This window comes from Hibiscus syriacus, unplaced genomic scaffold (assembly GCF_006381635.1).
Source record: "Hibiscus syriacus cultivar Baekdansim isolate YM2019G1 unplaced genomic scaffold, ASM638163v2 tig00110018_pilon, whole genome shotgun sequence".
Taxonomy (NCBI): domain Eukaryota; kingdom Viridiplantae; phylum Streptophyta; class Magnoliopsida; order Malvales; family Malvaceae; genus Hibiscus; species Hibiscus syriacus.
The window spans coordinates 1-17,658 of NW_024062566.1; the positions used below are offsets into that span (position 1 = coordinate 1).

A 17,658-nucleotide genomic window follows, 5' to 3' on the forward strand; every position below is an offset into this window, starting at 1 on the left:
TATGATAACAGCACTTTGGTTTCAAAGGTATGAAAAAGTTGTGATCTAATTGTTGAAACACTAATGAGAGACACGGTTAGCATAACTTCATGTTAAATGACTGTCAATATGCACTAGTGGGCACTGGCCTATGTTACGCAGACTCTGGTTAGAGTGTCGGACATTCATATACGTCAACATGTGTATGTTCCAATTTTCCATGTATTTAGTTGGCCCTTTGAAGGGTCTTGCCACATACCCATGTCCAAATATGTGTCCATGCTCCAAAGCAATGAAGAGTGGGAGCAACATAGGCACTGACTACTCTTGCCTCGGTATTTTTTTAATGTTATTTTAAGTAGCATATATAGATTGGGAACCGACTCTCGACTCATGTTCAAATTCTTACTTTCTTCTCTTCTTACATGTTCTCAGATAGTACTCTCGACTCTCGACTCATGTTCAGGATTTTCAAGGCACTTCTAATCCTCAGTTTTATTTCTCTCATGACTGTTCTATTTGTCAAATATGGCGTCACAGTATCTGATCTGTTTGCTTCCATCCTTGTCTTCTTGCCAACTGGATGGGCCATTCTTCTGGTAAGTTTAAACTTCCGAAATTACAATACTACTTGTGCTTGTGAGTGTGTACTGCAGCTGCTAAACTTAAGCGTTGCATATTTTCCGGTTAATACAACAAAGAAACTATAAATGCATGAGCTTTTCTTATCATTCTGTTAGTTCATGCAGTCATCTTTCATAGATTTCCTTTTCTTTGTCTTATTAAAGCTCATTTCTTCGGTTTTCGGTTTTTCTGCTTCAATTGGACAAGCATTAGGGCCAATGATGAGAAGCTCAGGATGTTGGGAATTAATAATGGAGCTTGCAAGGGCATACGAGGAAATCATGGGTCTATTAGTGTTCATGCCCATAGCTATATTGTCATGGTTCCCATCTGTGTCGGAGATTCAGACCAGGCTGCTCTACCACCAAGCATTTTGCAGAGGCCTAACATTTCTCAGATCTTAGCACGAAGGATGTGAACGATATCAAAGGGAAGAAATTAAGATCAAACATTCGAAGAGAACAAATATCTCTGGAAATTCATTTATTCTTTTCTCTTATTGAGAACCAGCCACATTGTTGTTGTTTGCTACCTCATTGTGTAATGAAGTGTCCGTATCCGACATGTGTATACATGCATCATATTTTAAATGAAATTTCGCACTCGAGCTGACTTGATATATATATATATAATTCTTTTTTATTAAATAAATAAATATTTAATTAAAAAATAATATAAAGAAGAGTATTATTATAATTATCATGAAACATATAAAGGATAATTGTAATATTATGTCGGATCAGGTTGAATCTTTTTCACTCTAAATTTGAAAATCTAACCTAACTTTATTTCATCCTTCAAAAATTCTAAACCGATTTAATCCGAATCCAAATTTTTAAAATAAAAAGGGTAAAGTACGTAAATGGTCCCTTAATTGTAGAGTGAAGCTTTGATGAGTCCATTGATTATTAAAAGTTATAAAATGATTCACTGACTATAAAATATTATTTTGTTGAGTCCACTTACTATTAAAGTTACAAAATAATCACTAGACTATTCATGTGTTTCAAACTCGTTTTTTTATTAAAAAATTAACGATCGTTTGAGTTTGGATATTTTTGTAACTTTTAATAGTCGGAGATTCAATAAAGCATTTTCTTATAGACAAAGGATTATTTTATAATTTTTAATAGTTTAAGGACTAAAAAAAGTAATATCTTATAGTTGGGGGATCATTTTATGTATTTAACCCACATAAAAATGACTCAATAGGGTACGAATCCGTCGGGCTGCCCATCCGTATATTCTCAACTAATGAGCGGGCCGGACAATCCAAAATTTGTCCGAATAGAATGTGACGGATCTACCGAAACGCTGATATATTGGTTGAAAGAATATTGTCCTTCTTCCTCTTTAGGTCTCAAGAATCGATCTCAGCTACAGTGAAGAAGAAGATACAGAGAGCAGATTAGATTGAAGTAAGATATTTCTCGTATCTCTAAATTTCGCCACCTCAATTGGAAATTTTAGAGGATGAAATTATCAGATCCGTTTTTTGTTTCCTTTTCATGTTTTTTATTTAAGCACTCCCAAATGGAGAATGTTATAGCTTTTTTTTCTCCATTCGATTTGCTTAGCATTCTTCCATCTGTGTCACTGATATTTTGAATTTGCAAGCATGTTGATGTGCAGATCTGAGGTGGCTGATCTCTTTACTGATTAGAAATTCCGATCAGGTTTTGTTCTGTTTGCAGATTTACTGCTGTAGCATAGATCGTTTATATGATTTTCGTTTTATTTTATCTTGATTCCAGCTGCTAAGTTTCGCTCGTTCTTATCCTAAATTCATTTTTATTTTTTTAATAGGTTTTCTGATAAAATCTTCAGTTTGATATTGTCTGGGTAACCAAAATGGTAAGATCTTTTTTTTCTTCTTTATTTTCATTTTTCAATCATTCATTTTTTTTCTTCTTTTTTTTCATTTTTCAATCATTCTTTTTAGTAGAATTATTATACCTTTGAATGTATTTCAGTTCAGTTGTTTTATCATGTTTATGTATTAAAAGAAATTTTTACTCATTTTGGAGAAACTGAAGATATTACAACTTACGACATCCATGTTCTGTTTTCTGGAATGATTGCTTTTTGCTTCATTTTCATCTATTTAACTTGATCTGTACTAGCATCATTGTTGTTTGTTGAAATTCTCTCTTATGTAGCTTAATTAAGTGTTCTCCAGCATTTTCTGGTAGGCACACTGCCTGCTAGTTTGGTCTGCTTATGCTTTGTTTTCTTCTCATTCACTAAAGGTAAAATGTACGGATTCCAGGGCCTGATTTTACTTTTTGTTTGTGTTTTAGGTTGTACTTGCGGCTTCAATTTTAACTAAGTCTGGCAAAGGTGATTTTCATGTTTTCTCACTGTAGTTGTTTTCCTTATGTCATTGTAATTGAATTGTTGAAGTTCAAAATTTAGTTGTCTCACCTGTGTTTTTTGGGTTCTTATTTGCAGTGCTTCTCTCCAGGCAGTTTGTGGACATGACTCGGATCAGAATTGAAGGTCTTCTTGCAGCTTTTCCTAAGTTGGTGGGCACGGGAAAGCAACACACATATGTTGAAACAGAGAATGTGCGTTATGTTTATCAACCAATAGAAGCTCTTTATTTGCTCCTTGTAACAAACAAGCAGAGCAACATTCTTGAAGATTTGGAGACTCTAAGACTGCTATCCCGGCTGGTATGTTTTTGCTTCTCTTTGATTTCATTCTTGTCTTATTTAATCTTTGAACATAATTAATCATACAGTAACACTACATTGTGTTTTCTTTATTTCTTTCATTTACCTGAATAGTTAGAAGTTAACTTGTATCCGGAGTGGTTTCTTTTCCTGTATGATGATTTCAGCTTCTCATTAGTTTTCACATTTGTATATGTTAGTTGAGGCATTTACGATGTTTATCCTTTTAATAATACACTTGTCTTAGCCAAGCAGAATAGATTATTTACTTGATTCCTTAATACTTTTTCTAGGTAACTGAGTATTCTTACTCTCCGGATGAGGAGGGTATTGGCAAGAGTGCTTTTGAACTGATCTTTGCTTTTGATGAAATCATCTGTCTTGGGCACAAGGAAAATGCGACTGTTGCACAGGTTAAGCAATATTGTGAGATGGAGAGTCATGAAGAGAAGTTGCACAAGCTGGTATTGCAGAGCAAGATTAATGAAACTAAGGATGTCATGAAGCGCAAAGCTAGTGAGATTGACAAGAGCAAGGTTCTTTTTTTTTGAAATGTTCTTGGCCCTTGTACTAATCATTCGCTTCTGGTATATACTCTATTAATTCCTTCTGTTATCTGTTACTTCTGTAGATTGATAAGAATAGAGGTGACAAAGGAGGGTTCATGTCAATGGGATCTGGAAGAATAGAAACTGGCTTTAGTGAACTGAACATTTCTAGCAGCGGAAGTGGATTTGGAAGTGGTTCTGGGTTTGGTGCACTAACCACTGATGTTGATGCCTTTTCTACCAAGCCTAAAGGTTAGTCACTTTATGTGCCACCACATGCCTTGGATTTTAATTTGTTTTTCTGGTTTCTAGTGAATTAGTTGTACTTGCTTTACTTAATTCCATGAGAAACCCAATATATTTCTCATTTTTCTGGACATGCTTCAAATGTCAGACATTTTCTGATCGTGCTCATGTTTTTAGGCCGACAACCTTCTGCTGCAACTGCTCCTCCTAAAGGTTTTGGCATGCAGCTTGGTAAATCACAAAAAACAAACCAGTTCCTGGAATCCCTGAAAGCAGAAGGTGAACTGATAGTTGATGATGTGCAGCCAAAGGCAGGTCTGTCCAGAGTGACCGCAGCTCCACTTACCGATCCCGTTACTTTGACTGTTGAGGAGAAACTCAATGTCACTCTGAAAAGAGATGGTGGAATGAGTAGCTTTGCGGTTGAAGGGACCTTGTCACTTCAAATTCTTAACCAGGAAGATGGACTCATCCAAGTTCAGGTAACATTCATGTTGTCCTTAAAGTGCAATATCCCTTTCTCCTAATGCCTTTACATCTTTGAATTTACCAATCATCTTTCTTGCATTATTTTTAGATTGAAACTGGTGGTAATCCTGGAATTCTTTTCAAGACTCACCCCAACATGAACAAGGAATTGTTTTCCAACGAGAACATTCTGGGGTTGAAGGACCCTAATAGGCCTTTCCCCACTGGTCCAGGTGGGGATGAAGCTGGTGTTGGTCTTTTGAAGTGGAGAATGCAAAGTGCAGATGAGTCAATGGTGCCATTGACCAGTGGGTTTCGGACCTAGTGCTTGTTTATTCTTGGTGTGTAACAGCTATTGTTTACTTTAATGGTTGATTTTTGTGTGTGTCACAGTTAACTGCTGGCCTTCGGTTTCTGGAAATGAAACATATGTCAGCATCGAGTATGAAGCTTCAACCATGTTTGATCTCCGAAATGTTGTTATTTCTGTGCCTCTTCCTGCTCTTAGGGAGGCACCAAATGTTAGGCAGATTGATGGTGAATGGAGGTAAATGGAAATGATTTCAAGATGGTTCTCTACAAAATGTTGTGAATCGTGATCATTTTGGATTTTCTTCATGATATGTAACTAACAAACTGTGTAGCGTGAAATTACTGTAGTAACTTGTAACATAAAAATGTGTAGTTTGAACTTTTTACATTTTCTTGTTTGTTATGTAGGCATGACTCCAGGAATTCCGTCTTAGAATGGTCCATACTTCTCATTGATGACACGAACCGCAGGTATGTCCATTTATTTTTCCAACACTGCAAAACTTCAATTGTCAAATCATTTAAATATATTATTGACTTATAAGTAAATGATTCTACCGACTTATTGATAGTGGATCTATGGAGTTTGTGGTGCCTCCTGCCAACTCATCAGCGTTCTTCCCCATCTCTGTCGAATTTTCAGCCACTAGTACATACAGTGACCTGAAGGTATGATATGCCATTTTACTTTTTCTTTTGTCGATTTTATCTTGTAGTTGGATCATATTTTTCAGTAATTTATGCCTCTCCGTCGGCTAAATTGCATTGCTAAACCCTGTAATATATTTTACTTAAGAGACAGATTGGTGCAGGTTGTGAACATCATTCCTTTGAGAGGTGGAGCTGCTCCCAAGTTCTCACAGAGGACAAAGTTGATTACAGGGGATTACAAAGTTGTGTGAATGTTATTATCGATATTCTAAGGGTAATCATAATATAAGTTGTATGGGCATCCATTGCCTTGCCCCCAAGGATTGATCGTTGCATATGAATGGTGTGATTGACGAAGCCTAACCGGGATGCTGTGGCATATTTTATGTGGATTTAGGTACTTTTTGATATCTGATCTGTTTTTTTTTTCAGATTCAAGTTTTATTACATTTACTATGCAGATGTGAAACTGATGCGTATAGAACTTAATATGGAAGTGCATTTCACCAGCATGTCGGCCGCATATACCTATACCGACCTCCCAAATTGTTTTCTTTTTCAAAAATCCGCTTTACCAGGTGCGGCATTATTTAGTTCGAAGGGCATGGACCTTGTAAAAACGTAGATAGAATGATTTCAGTAGGTTGATGTGGACCATCTTTTCTCAATGGTTGCTTCTCTTTACCCCGATCCTATGGAAAGCTTCCTAGTGCAACTCCTCCATCGTGTTGCCGCTATCCATCAACATCCTCTTCACCTTATGTTGGTGAGGCTGGTTGTTATCACTAAAAGGTCACTTTTGTCGTCTACTTGGGGATTGTAATTTAACCTAAAATTGATGGGTTCCGACCTGATCTTATAGGGTTGATTTTTTTAAAAAAAAATTGAGTTCGGGTAGTGTTTTAATAGAAGGTGAAAAAACTCTAATCTGACCTGAGGATAATAATATAATTTTTTTAAAAATATATATTATTTTTTAATTAAATCTTTATTTTATATCGCGTTGGGTTGGATCGGATTTATATTTTAAAAATTTGGATTGGGTTGGAGTTTGGTGGAAAATATATATTTTTTGGGTCAGATCGGGTTCGAGTGGAGAATACATATTTTCAGATTAGATCGAATTGGGTTGATAAAAAATTTAATCTTAACCCGACATGTGCAATCCCCCATCTACTAATGTATTCTCACCACTTTCGTCAAAGCTAACCATTCATATTCTATCCTCCCTGATCTTTTTCTGAGTGGTTTCTACAAACTATGCTTCTAAGGTGAGCTTGTTTTAAACTAGAGTTAATTCATCAAAACAGCCAATGGACCTTGCATGGAGTGTTAGATGCCAGTTCCAAGTATGTTTTTTTTAATTTTTTTTTCGTTACAGGGTATTAGATACACTTTTTTGTACACGGCGTACATATTTTTCGGATTAGATCGAATTGAGTTGATAAAAAATTTAATCCTAACCCGACATGTTGCAATCCCCCATCTACTAATGTATTCTCACCACTTTCGTCAAAGCTAACCATTCATATTCTATCCTCCCTGATCTTTTTCGAGTGGTTTCTACAAACTATGCTTCTAAGGTGAGCTTGTTTTAAACTAGAGTTAATTCATCAAAACAGCCCATGGACCTTGCATGGAGTGTTAGATGCCAGTTCCAAGTATGTTTTTTTTAAAATTTTTTTTTATCGTTACAGGGTATTAGATACACTTTTTTGTACACGGCGTACATATTTTTCGGCTATTGTTCTACGAGTGCATATCTCAAATGGCCGTGTGTTACTCGTTAGAAAGGCGTGGACCATCCAGTCATCTGTTAAGCCTTTAATTGGAAGTAAATTAAAATAGAAGGGTTAAATTGAAAGGAAAATACAAATGCAATTGCAAAAATGAAACAATTAGGGTAAATTACGTGTTAGTACCTAAACAATTTTGATATATTTTAGTACTCAAACTTTCAATTATTTTCAAAATCATACCTAAAGTTTGATTTTTGTTTCATTTTAGTACTCGCCGTTAAAAATTTTAGCTTTTGTTTCATTTTAATATCTTTTGGTAAAGGAATTGTTGTTATTCTTTGAGGATTCGGCTTCGAACACCATAGATGTCATGGGTGTGAGCGTTCAATGTTGAAAGGTTGAGAGTTATTTTTGAACAGATATTATCTTGTACTTATCCCATATTAATAATAATAAAAAAAGAAACATTATGTTTTGAAAAATTTAAAAGTTTTGATACTAAAATGGACCAAAATTGATAGGTTATCACGTGGGATAATTTTAGTAAATTCATTTACTTTTTTTTATCACATCATGTTTACCTTATCTGTTAAAATGTTCGACGTGAAATCAAACAATCATTTTAATATCACTTGTTGTGAGATATTATTTTTTTTCCTAAATGTTTGATAGGATTCATAATGCCATTATTCTTAATCTACATAATCTCATATATTTTTTTGAAATCGAATTAATACACTTTGTTATTCTTATAGATAACTCACATTTTTCTTCACAATGAAACGTGACACATGATGTATATATATATATTATTTTTACATATATTAATAAGACTATACCTATGTTCAAACATAACATACATTCAAAATGAAAAAAAAAAAAAAACTAAAGTAACATGGATTTCATTGGTAGTATCTAGCCAAGGGCAAAATGAAGCATGGCATGGTGATGAAGAAAGATTGCATGTGATTTGATCTGGTGGTGGATGCAGCTGATGGGGATGGGCGTGAAGGCACTGCACCAAATACATTTGAACCATTTGCAGTGTTGATGTCCAAGATTGAAGAAGTTGTGCTGCAATTTTCATCGTTAATTAGATGAAAAAATAAGGATAAATTAGGATATCAAGATCTAAACTATCAGTTTTGATCAATTTTAGTACCTAAACTTTCAATTTTTTCAAAATCATACCTAAAGTTTAGTTTTTATTTTATTTTAGTACACATCATTAAAAAGCTTTACTTTTTGTTTCATTTTAGTCACCGTTCAAAATTTAACGTTAAATTTTGAAAAAATGGAAAGTTTAGGTACTAAAACAACCAAAATTGATAGTTTAAGTACTAAACGCGTTGAGTTTTTAACAAGTACTAAAATAAAATGAAAACTAAATATTAGGTATAATCTTAAAAAATTAAAAGTTTTGATAGTAAAAGTTTTTGAAAATGAAGGGATAGCAAAAGTTTACCTTGTGGATTGGTACTGACATGTCCCTCTACCTGAAATCAATACCCAAACTTGAAGCAATCACTAAATTATATCACGTCAGATATTTTCATGTGATAATTTTATAATTTTATTATTAATTTTTTAAAATATTAATATGTTTTAGAAAAAAAAAATAGGAATTAATTAATCAGGTAAATAAAGATATCTCTATAGTGTAAACAAAGTTGTCAATAGTTGAAATTGATTCAGATAAAATCATGAACTGCGGATGATTTTAGGGTAAATTACGCGTTTAATGACTAAACTATCAATTTTGATTCGTTTTAGTATCTAAATTTTCATTTTTTTTAAAATCATACATAAAGCTTAGTTTTTGTTTCATTTTAGTAATTCATTTAAAATTTAACGTTAACTTTGGAAAAAAAGTGAAGTTTGGATAACAGAAATTGATAGTTTAGGTGCTAATTTGTGAAAATTTTAAAGGCGGGTATTAAATTGAAACAAAAACTAAGCATTATGTATGATTTGAAAAAAATTGAAATTTTAGGTACTAAAATGGACCAAAACTGATAGTTTAGGTACTAAATATGTAATTTACCCATGATTTTGTTTTTCTTTTTCTGGATAAATTACATATTTAGTCACCTAAATATTCATGTGGTTTCATTTTGGTCACCCAATTATTTTTATAAAATTATACTTAAGCTTATGCTTTTATTCTATTTTGGTCATTAATCGTTAAAAAAGTAAGTGATATTGATGTGTCATCATCATAAGGTAATATCATGTCATCATTTAAAAAAATCTCATGCCAGTAGTTCTATTTAATTTTTAACAATGGATGAAAAAAAATAAGTTTTAGCGTGATTAAAAAAATGTTGGGTGACCAAAATGGAACCACAAGAATATTTAAATGACTAAATACATAATTTATCCTTTATTCTTTTACAAACTAAATTGAAAAGAAATTAAAATAAATTGTGTGTACTAATTCAAGCTAAAGCTAAATCAAAATTCGAGTTATAGTCAAGCTGATGAACATCTCTACTCGAGACTCTAAAGTAGGATATAAATAACGGATCGTTACTAGAATAGCATTCGTGATATAGTAGTAAAAGTATATTCTGAAATGGTTATTTAACAATCGCGATATCTGTTTATTGCCGCAATTGCAATAAACGCAACACAATCGAAAACAATATCGCAACCGTTATTTAATTCCCAGCTCGTAAAAGATGGCAAACTTACTTGGATCAGTGGCGGTAGTAACAGCAGTTCCTCCAAAATTACAGCTACTAGGAATCGGATTATTCTGAAAATAGCTGTTGAATGCAAAAGAAGCATGGGCACGAACAGTGTTGGGATAATAACAGCTTCCACCTGCCTGAATCGGCCCACAGTCAGCTCCTCCATGGCCGCATGCGTAGTCTAAAGCCACCTGTAATGCAGTTTCCGATGCACTTTGGCTAGACACACACCAGCTTCCCCCGGCAGGTACTGGATTCTTGGGGACCGTCATCGGTGTCATGGTCACCGGAGATTTCGAGTCCGGGTCCGAATTAGGGTTCAACACCGGAGTGGACGAGGCAGGAGTTGTGGGTGTTATTGTAGGCACTGTTGTTAATGGAGTGGTGATGTCCTTCTGGTCACTGCTAATCTCAACCTTCCTTGCATCACTTGGAAAGAATAAGAGGCAGTAGAGGAGGAATATCTTAGTGAAAACTCCCATGCTATGCATCTCTCTTCAATTGTACGAGCGAGTAAATTTATAAAATTTTAGAGAATAAAAATATATTATAAATAAAAAGATGAAAAATATTCAAATTATTTGAGATTTTTAAAAAAGGACGAATTTTTTTTACCATATAATATATGAATGCGATCTTGGGGTTATGAAAGAGAGAAAGATGGGAGGAGGCATGAGGGGCAAAGAGGGAAGATTTTGTAAAGGAAGAAGAATTATTAGATAGACCCGATTTATCATATCATCTATGATTTTAATGTTTTTTAAGATAAATTTTCATTTTATATATATAAATAAATAGAGAACAATTATTTAAAAATTATTTTAAAATCAATGAAAATGATTTATTAAATTATGGATGATGTGATAAATTGGACCATAAAATAATTTTTGGTATAGGGGGGTTGAAAAAGAGAGAGTAAAGATCTCTTTTGTTTAGTGATGAGAGTAATGATGCAGTCATGTATTCATTTCTGCCTTTCTTTACATTTTATTTTAAAAAATAAAATTATATTTTAGAAAATTATCAATCACATAATTTTATGCACTAAACGTAGTGAATCATATGATAATAAATTATCATAAAATTTTAAAGAGTAAACTACGCATTCAATATATAAACTATTAGTTTTAGTTTGTTTTAGTACTTAAATTTTTAATTTTTTTCAAAATTATACGTAACATTTAGTTTTATTTCATTTTAGTGTTGGTCGTTAAAAACTTAACAGATGGGCTGATGAAACATAGTTCCATGGACAAAAAAACAAATCGAATGGTAGACCACTAGAGAATGACGAGTTGACCAACATAGTCTAGTTTTAGGCCTATCGGACGGTTGACGACGGATATCAGAGGATGAAGAAGTCAAGGAGTCCATCATCGATTTGGGGAGATTGAGGTATTTTTCGGTGAAACGGGGGACAAAATCATGTTCATGGGTCGAAAAGGTGCATGCTGGAAAGTTTGAGCTTCATCGAAAGACGAATGCGACGACGGACGACTATAGACGTTGCGGCCGGTGAGCTCGTCGGCTAAGTTTTCAGTAGCGATGTACTAAAATGAATTAAAAATTAAACGTTAGGTATTGTTTTGAAAAATTAAAAATTTAGGTACTAAAACGAACTAAAATTGATAATTTAAATACTAAACATGTAATTTACTCAATTTTAAAATTAAATTTATTTAAGTTTATAATTAATAACTTATTATTATTTAATTTGCTCACTTCCTACATTTGCTTAATACAATTAAACCAACAGTGAAATATATTTGAATTTATTGAATGAATTTAATGATTAATGAAAATGTTATTTTATTTTAAGATTTTAGGTTTAAGCAACTGAAATTATTAACAAATATTATCATTAGTATTATTGGTATAAAAAAGTTTAGGTCAATGGTCCCATTAGGATTTACATAATAATCTACAGATTGTCCATCAAAAGTGACAATGGTACGATTTGAACCTGACCTTACAAGATCAAATTCTTAAATCTCAACCATTTATACCAACATTCGTTGACACATATATTATTATTATTGGTATAAAAAAGTTTAGGTCAAGACATACCTAAGAGTCAATTGAGATTTACATAAGAATCTATAGATTGTCCACCAAGAGTGACAATGGTAAAATTCGAACTTGGCCTTATAAGCTTAAATTATTGAATCTCAATAATTTATACCAACATTTGTTGGCGCATATATTATTTTATAATAATATAAATCATTAAAAAAATATTTTTTCAATTAAATTTATGTAAAACCAAAAGATTTTAAAATTTCCCCACAGGATTTGGGTCTGGCCGAAAGCATATTTCAACATGTTTAAAGTTGAAATTATTGTGGGGGATGTGATAAGGAAGAAACTAGATTGGTGAGAATTGTTGTCAAAGTCGACCGTCCAACATTCTATCCATGGAAAATGCACTTTTGACCAATTGGGTACACTACTAATATAATATAATATAATATAATATAATATAATATATATAATATAATATATATATATAATATAATATAATATAATATAATATAATATAATATAATATATAATATAATATAATATATATAATATAATATAATATAATATATATATATAATATAATATAATATATATATATATAATAATAATAAATATATAGTCTAAGATCCCTTTATTTGAACCCCAAATAAAGCCACTTCTTAATTGTTACTCTTATTAATTAAAATCATTTTAAAATTGAGGAATGTGTTTGATGGAGACAATAAATTAAAAAATTTCTTTCAACTCCAATAATTAAGTTATGTTTCTTCTTCTTCTAATATTAATATATTCATTAATATTAGTGGTTAATTCTTTTCATTTTAATATGTTCTATTTTCACAAATGAAGGTTGAACCTTTAATTGTGTTATTAATTTTTTGACGAAATACATAGTCGTAAACATGGATGAGTGTAAATCGAGTCGAGTTGAATTAATTTTCGGTTGATTTAAATTGGAGTTGAGTATTATATTTCTTTATCTGTTATTGGGTCGTTGTTTAAGGTAACTTCACTCGACTTAATTTTAGGGTAAAAACCTTACTTGATCTAACACAATATTTATATAAAATAATGACCTAATTAAAAATATATATAGAAAGAGAGGTATTGTTATAATTATACTTAAATATATAAAGAGATAATTATACTATCATCTCGAATTAACTCATATAATATATTTTTAGACTAAATCTGACTCGATTCAATTTCAAATTCTAAAAAACCTCGACCTATAAGATCAAATCGAGTCAGAACCTATTAGATTTGAATCCAATACCATCCCCAATCACACATTTTACTTGATACTAGGGATAACAGTGGGTCGGGTCTGATCAAGTTTTTAGTCAACTCAATCCGACCTGAAAACTATATATCATCCACCCGAACCTAATCCTATTTGACCCAACTTGAAAACTATATATCCTCCACCCGACTTTGACCCGACTCAAATTTTTAGAGTATAAATTCGATCCGATCATGTATAAAATAAGAATTTAATTAAAAAAGTATATATTAAAAAAATACATTATCTCTAAGTCGGGTCGGATTAGATTTTTAACCCTCCACTCGAATTCAACCCGACCAACCTCACTCCCTTAAAAAGTATAACCAACCCGAACTTAAGTTTTTTTTTAAAAAATTAACCTTATCGAATCGGGTCAAAACCTATCAGTTTTAGATTAAATTGCCATCTACTTGATAGAAAATACACATTTTCCCCTTCATAATTTCAAATTTGCTTTCAACTTTTTTGACATAGTGAGTCATAATGGGATTAAATTAAGCATTGTTGAGGCATGAGGCCCTAGCTAGCATTAATTAATTAATTAGGTCTAATCTAAGCCGGTGAGAAAAGGAGAGCCAAAAAGCCTTAATTACCGTTATTTAAACTTAAATATTTTTGCAAATTGCAATAAACAAAGATTATACCTACAACGAGAGTGATGGAATCCGAAGATACAAGTATGAAGAGTGTGGACTTTAATTCATTAAAATAATATTCAATGTCATGCATTTTAAATTTGAGATGATTTTTTTCCTCCAGTTTCAAGATTTAGTCTTGATTGGAGTACGCCGACTCAGGTCGTATATGTAGTTTTAGTGGGTGAATATTTTAGTATGAATTTTCTGTATTCATAAGGACTCGAACCTGAGATCTTACTTAAGCGATATCAAACTTCTTACCACTTAAACTAATCTCGTTAGTTCAAATTTGAGATGTTTTATCTTTAAATTAAGTCAATTTTTTTAATAAAAAAAAAATAACCAAATATACTCCTAACTCTCGAGTACATGTGTTTATGGGTTAAACTGAGATTTGATGGGACTTGCATACTATATTAGTACATTGAAAATTTAAGAATAAATTATAAATTTGGTAATTAAACTTTATTCTCTCTCATATTTTACTCACTATATTTAAAATATTTTCAATTTTATCACTGAACTTAATACATTAGGTTTTTTTGTTCATTCATTTGTTTCTTTACTAAAGTGTTTTGTTGTGGCTTTTTTATTTTTAATGAGTAAATAATAAATTTAATCACTGAATTTTACTTTCTATCCTATTTCACTCGTTATACTTTTACTTTTTCCAATTTAATCACTAAACTTGCATGCATTGGATTTTTTGGGGTAAAAAAAGCCATATCATAATGCCGTTAGTGAAGAAACGACTGAGTGACCAAAAGACCTAATACATTAAGTTCAATGAAGAAATTGAAAATATTCAAAGTACACTGAGTGGAATAGAAAAGGATGTAAAGTTAAGCTACCAAATTTGTACTTTACCCAAAATGTAAACTAGTGAATGTAAAGATATACATGCAGGGATAGATTGAAGGGGTGGTAGGACGGTGGCCTCATAAAATTTTAAATTATAATTTATTTTAATTTTTTTATACATTTTTTATTGATAATTTATTTTTATCACCTATAATTTTATAATTTTAAGGAAAACTCACAAGCACGTAGGAGTACACAAGTTTTTGCCTCTGCTTTACAGAAGTTCCTTTAAACAGAGCATACAAGTTTTTGCCTCTGCTTTACAGAAATTCCTTTAAACAGGCCATTATCGATCTTGTGTATCAGCTGCTAAGATCGGGACCAAATTCTACATAAATGTTTGCAAAAACTAATAGGTTAGATACTAAATGCATTAAGTTTTTAACGTTGAGGTACTAAAATAAAATAAAAACTAAACTTTAGGTATGTTTTTGACAAAATTGAAAGTTTTAAGTACTAAAATAGACCAAAACTGATAGTGTAGGTACTAAATGTGTAGTTTATTCATATAATTATCATATATTTGCAATACATTTTAACTAGGCTAACAAGGGTGGCAAGAGCATGGCTGGGAAAGCATCAACTGATTGTATATGCATATATCAACTGATCATATTACAAATGTTCTGTATGACAAATTCTCTATGAAAGTGTGATGAAATGTTGCAAAGAACTAACCAAGCTGGGAGGCCAATGCTTGGTTTCAATCACGTACGATAGGTCTGTGAAGTGAGGATCGAGCAGAGTCGCGATCGCGAATTGATTTTCTGCGAGCAGCGGCGCGTGTTTGTCGGTGTACAAGGCCGCGGCAAGAGCTGCATGTACTTCTGCACAAACCAAACCAAACTTGTAACATGATCAAAAACATGCAACCCAAAGTGTTTATTGTCGAGGGATCGTGTACTACACAAACTTCCCTCGAAAGAGTCGGCGATCCCTCGACAATTCGTAAATCTCCGATGCTACTCGGATGGTACCTGGATATCCCTTTAGGGATATTGAAACATCCTCCATCTCTGCAATGGCTTCATCTCTGTCCCCAACCTCGTATAAGGCCAATGCCCTCCCTACTCTTGCATAGTCCGAGAATGCAAAATCTTTATAATTTTCAACCACCTGAAAAACAGAGACTCTGTGTAATCGAATCAAAACAACTAAGCTAGCATTCGATGAACTGTTAAAAATAAGTGTAAATGAATATAGCAATGAATTATTTGTATAAAGTTCGTTTATTAATATAAATAAATGAGAGCATAAATAAAATTTTTATATTTATTTAATAAATGAATGAACACGAACAGAAGTGTGTAGTTCATTTATGTTTACAGACAAAAACTTATTTATTGACTCGTTTAGAAGTTTGTTTACATAATTCTTCTTTTCCTTTTATTTTTCTACATTTTAAATATGATGAAGGTAGGAACCAAATTAAATACAAGATGAATTTTAGAGTTTTAACTGTGGAACCTAAAGAATTTAAGGATTAATGACATAATTTTATTATTTCTCTTTGACTTACAAATAAAATAAGAATAAGAGTGTATTGGTTGTAGAGGTTACTTGAACCATATAAATGAAGAAGTTAATATTGAATAAATATGTTGACGAACATATGAATGAACATATTTACAAATATTAAACGAATCAAACACAAATATATTTAAAAAATAAATAATCAAATACAAATATATGATAAAAATTTAAACGAGCTAAAACTAAACATGAATATTTTAAAAAATAAGATAAATTATATGTTTAATATCTAAATTATCAATTTATCTGTTTTAATACCTAAACTTTTAATTTTTTTAAAACCATACATAAAATTTAATTTTTATTTCATTTTAATACTTAAATTTTAAAAAGAAATTAAAAATTTAGATACTAAAACTGATCAAAATTAATAATTTAGATATTAAATGTTTTAACAGTTAGGTACTAAAATGAAACAAAAATTAAACATTAGTTATAATTTTGAAAAAATTAAAAATTTAAATATTAAAATAAATTAAAACTGATAATTTAGATATTAAATACGTAATTTATCTTAAAAAATAAATAAACAAATACTAACTCTATCTTATTTTGTTCAAGTATCCATTTACACCGTAACTAAAAGTAAATAGACAGAGCCAAGTGATAAAGGATGGATTAAAGTACGTACCGAAGTAAAGAAGAGAAGAGGCTTTGGGGAAGTCACCCTGAGCCTGCAACTCCTTCCCTCTCTCCAACAATTCCACCGCTTCAGATACTCTGCGACTGACGGCGGCGCTGGCGTCTTTCTCAGCCTGGCTCACCGGATCAAAACTCGAAGCCAAAGCGTCCATTAAACCCGACTGAAGTAATTTACCGGCGCCAAGGCAGGCAAGACTGTAGCTGCTGGAAAGGGAAAAGAGGAGGAAGCGCCTGGTGGTGGTGGTGGTAGTGGAGGTTGCAGGGTTCAACAATGGAGGTTTTAGGGTTTTAGCGTGCGGATTGGGTGAAGAAAGGAGATGGGTAATCTGTGCTTTGTAACATGCGCCCATCGTTTGATGATTTGATCTGCTCTCTCTTTCACTTCGCTTCTCCAGTTTTGGGCGGCTGGAGTTTTTCTAGCTTTCATTATAATAAATTGAATTAAAGCCACAAACCAAGTTTATGCTTTCGTTGCTTGATATCATCCAGAATTGGGATTTACGTTACCAATATATTAATATTGGGCTTAATTATAAGATAAGAGTCCAAATATATCGTTTTTCATAAATATGTATTTAATTTATTTTTTTAAAATTATTACGTGTTTAACGTTATAAATATTATTAATTTAAATGTTCGAGACATAATGATCATTAAATTTTACTATTAAGTGACACTATGGATTTCTGATAATTTAAAATTTGAATATTTTTTAAAAAAACTAGACTTTGAAAACATTTAT

The 17,658-nt window shown here is 31.9% G+C and overlaps 4 protein-coding genes across 5 annotated transcripts; 2 read left to right on the forward strand and 2 right to left on the reverse strand.

Annotated features, from left to right (window-relative positions):
• The first annotated feature begins 430 nt into the window (after positions 1 to 430).
• On the forward strand, positions 431 to 1,024 carry LOC120212996 (callose synthase 7-like). Its single transcript, XM_039211153.1, has 2 exons — positions 431 to 578; positions 801 to 1,024. The coding sequence occupies exons 1-2, from the start codon at positions 438 to 440 to the stop codon at positions 1,005 to 1,007; spliced, it is 348 nt and encodes a 115-aa protein (XP_039067084.1). The 5' UTR covers positions 431 to 437; the 3' UTR covers positions 1,008 to 1,024.
• A 904-nt stretch (positions 1,025 to 1,928) lies between these two features.
• Positions 1,929 to 5,934, forward strand: LOC120212998 (coatomer subunit delta-like). Of its 2 annotated transcripts, XM_039211155.1 has the most exons (13): positions 1,931 to 2,021; positions 2,221 to 2,279; positions 2,410 to 2,457; positions 2,904 to 2,943; positions 3,055 to 3,278; positions 3,572 to 3,814; positions 3,910 to 4,078; positions 4,250 to 4,554; positions 4,650 to 4,848; positions 4,934 to 5,087; positions 5,261 to 5,323; positions 5,425 to 5,521; positions 5,665 to 5,934. In XM_039211155.1, the coding sequence occupies exons 3-13, from the start codon at positions 2,455 to 2,457 to the stop codon at positions 5,752 to 5,754; spliced, it is 1,587 nt and encodes a 528-aa protein (XP_039067086.1). In that variant the 5' UTR covers positions 1,931 to 2,021; positions 2,221 to 2,279; positions 2,410 to 2,454; the 3' UTR covers positions 5,755 to 5,934. The 2 variants fall into 2 exon arrangements, with proteins under 2 accessions (XP_039067087.1, XP_039067086.1); XM_039211156.1 differs by lacking the exon at positions 2,221 to 2,279 and having other exon boundaries at positions 1,929 to 2,021.
• Positions 5,935 to 8,142: 2,208 nt separating this feature from the next.
• Positions 8,143 to 10,431, reverse strand: LOC120212995 (major pollen allergen Ole e 10-like). The gene is made up of 3 exons (XM_039211152.1): positions 9,937 to 10,431; positions 8,708 to 8,738; positions 8,143 to 8,316 (listed from the first exon to the last, which is right to left on the reverse strand). The coding sequence occupies exons 1-3, from the start codon at positions 10,424 to 10,426 to the stop codon at positions 8,145 to 8,147; spliced, it is 693 nt and encodes a 230-aa protein (XP_039067083.1). The 5' UTR covers positions 10,427 to 10,431; the 3' UTR covers positions 8,143 to 8,144.
• Positions 10,432 to 15,362: 4,931 nt separating this feature from the next.
• On the reverse strand, positions 15,363 to 17,310 carry LOC120212992. Its single transcript, XM_039211150.1, has 3 exons — positions 16,906 to 17,310; positions 15,719 to 15,857; positions 15,363 to 15,568 (listed from the first exon to the last, which is right to left on the reverse strand). Exons 1-2 carry the CDS (start codon positions 17,264 to 17,266, stop codon positions 15,850 to 15,852), a joined length of 369 nt encoding a protein of 122 aa, XP_039067081.1. The 5' UTR covers positions 17,267 to 17,310; the 3' UTR covers positions 15,363 to 15,568; positions 15,719 to 15,849.
• Positions 17,311 to 17,658: the final 348 nt, after the last annotated feature.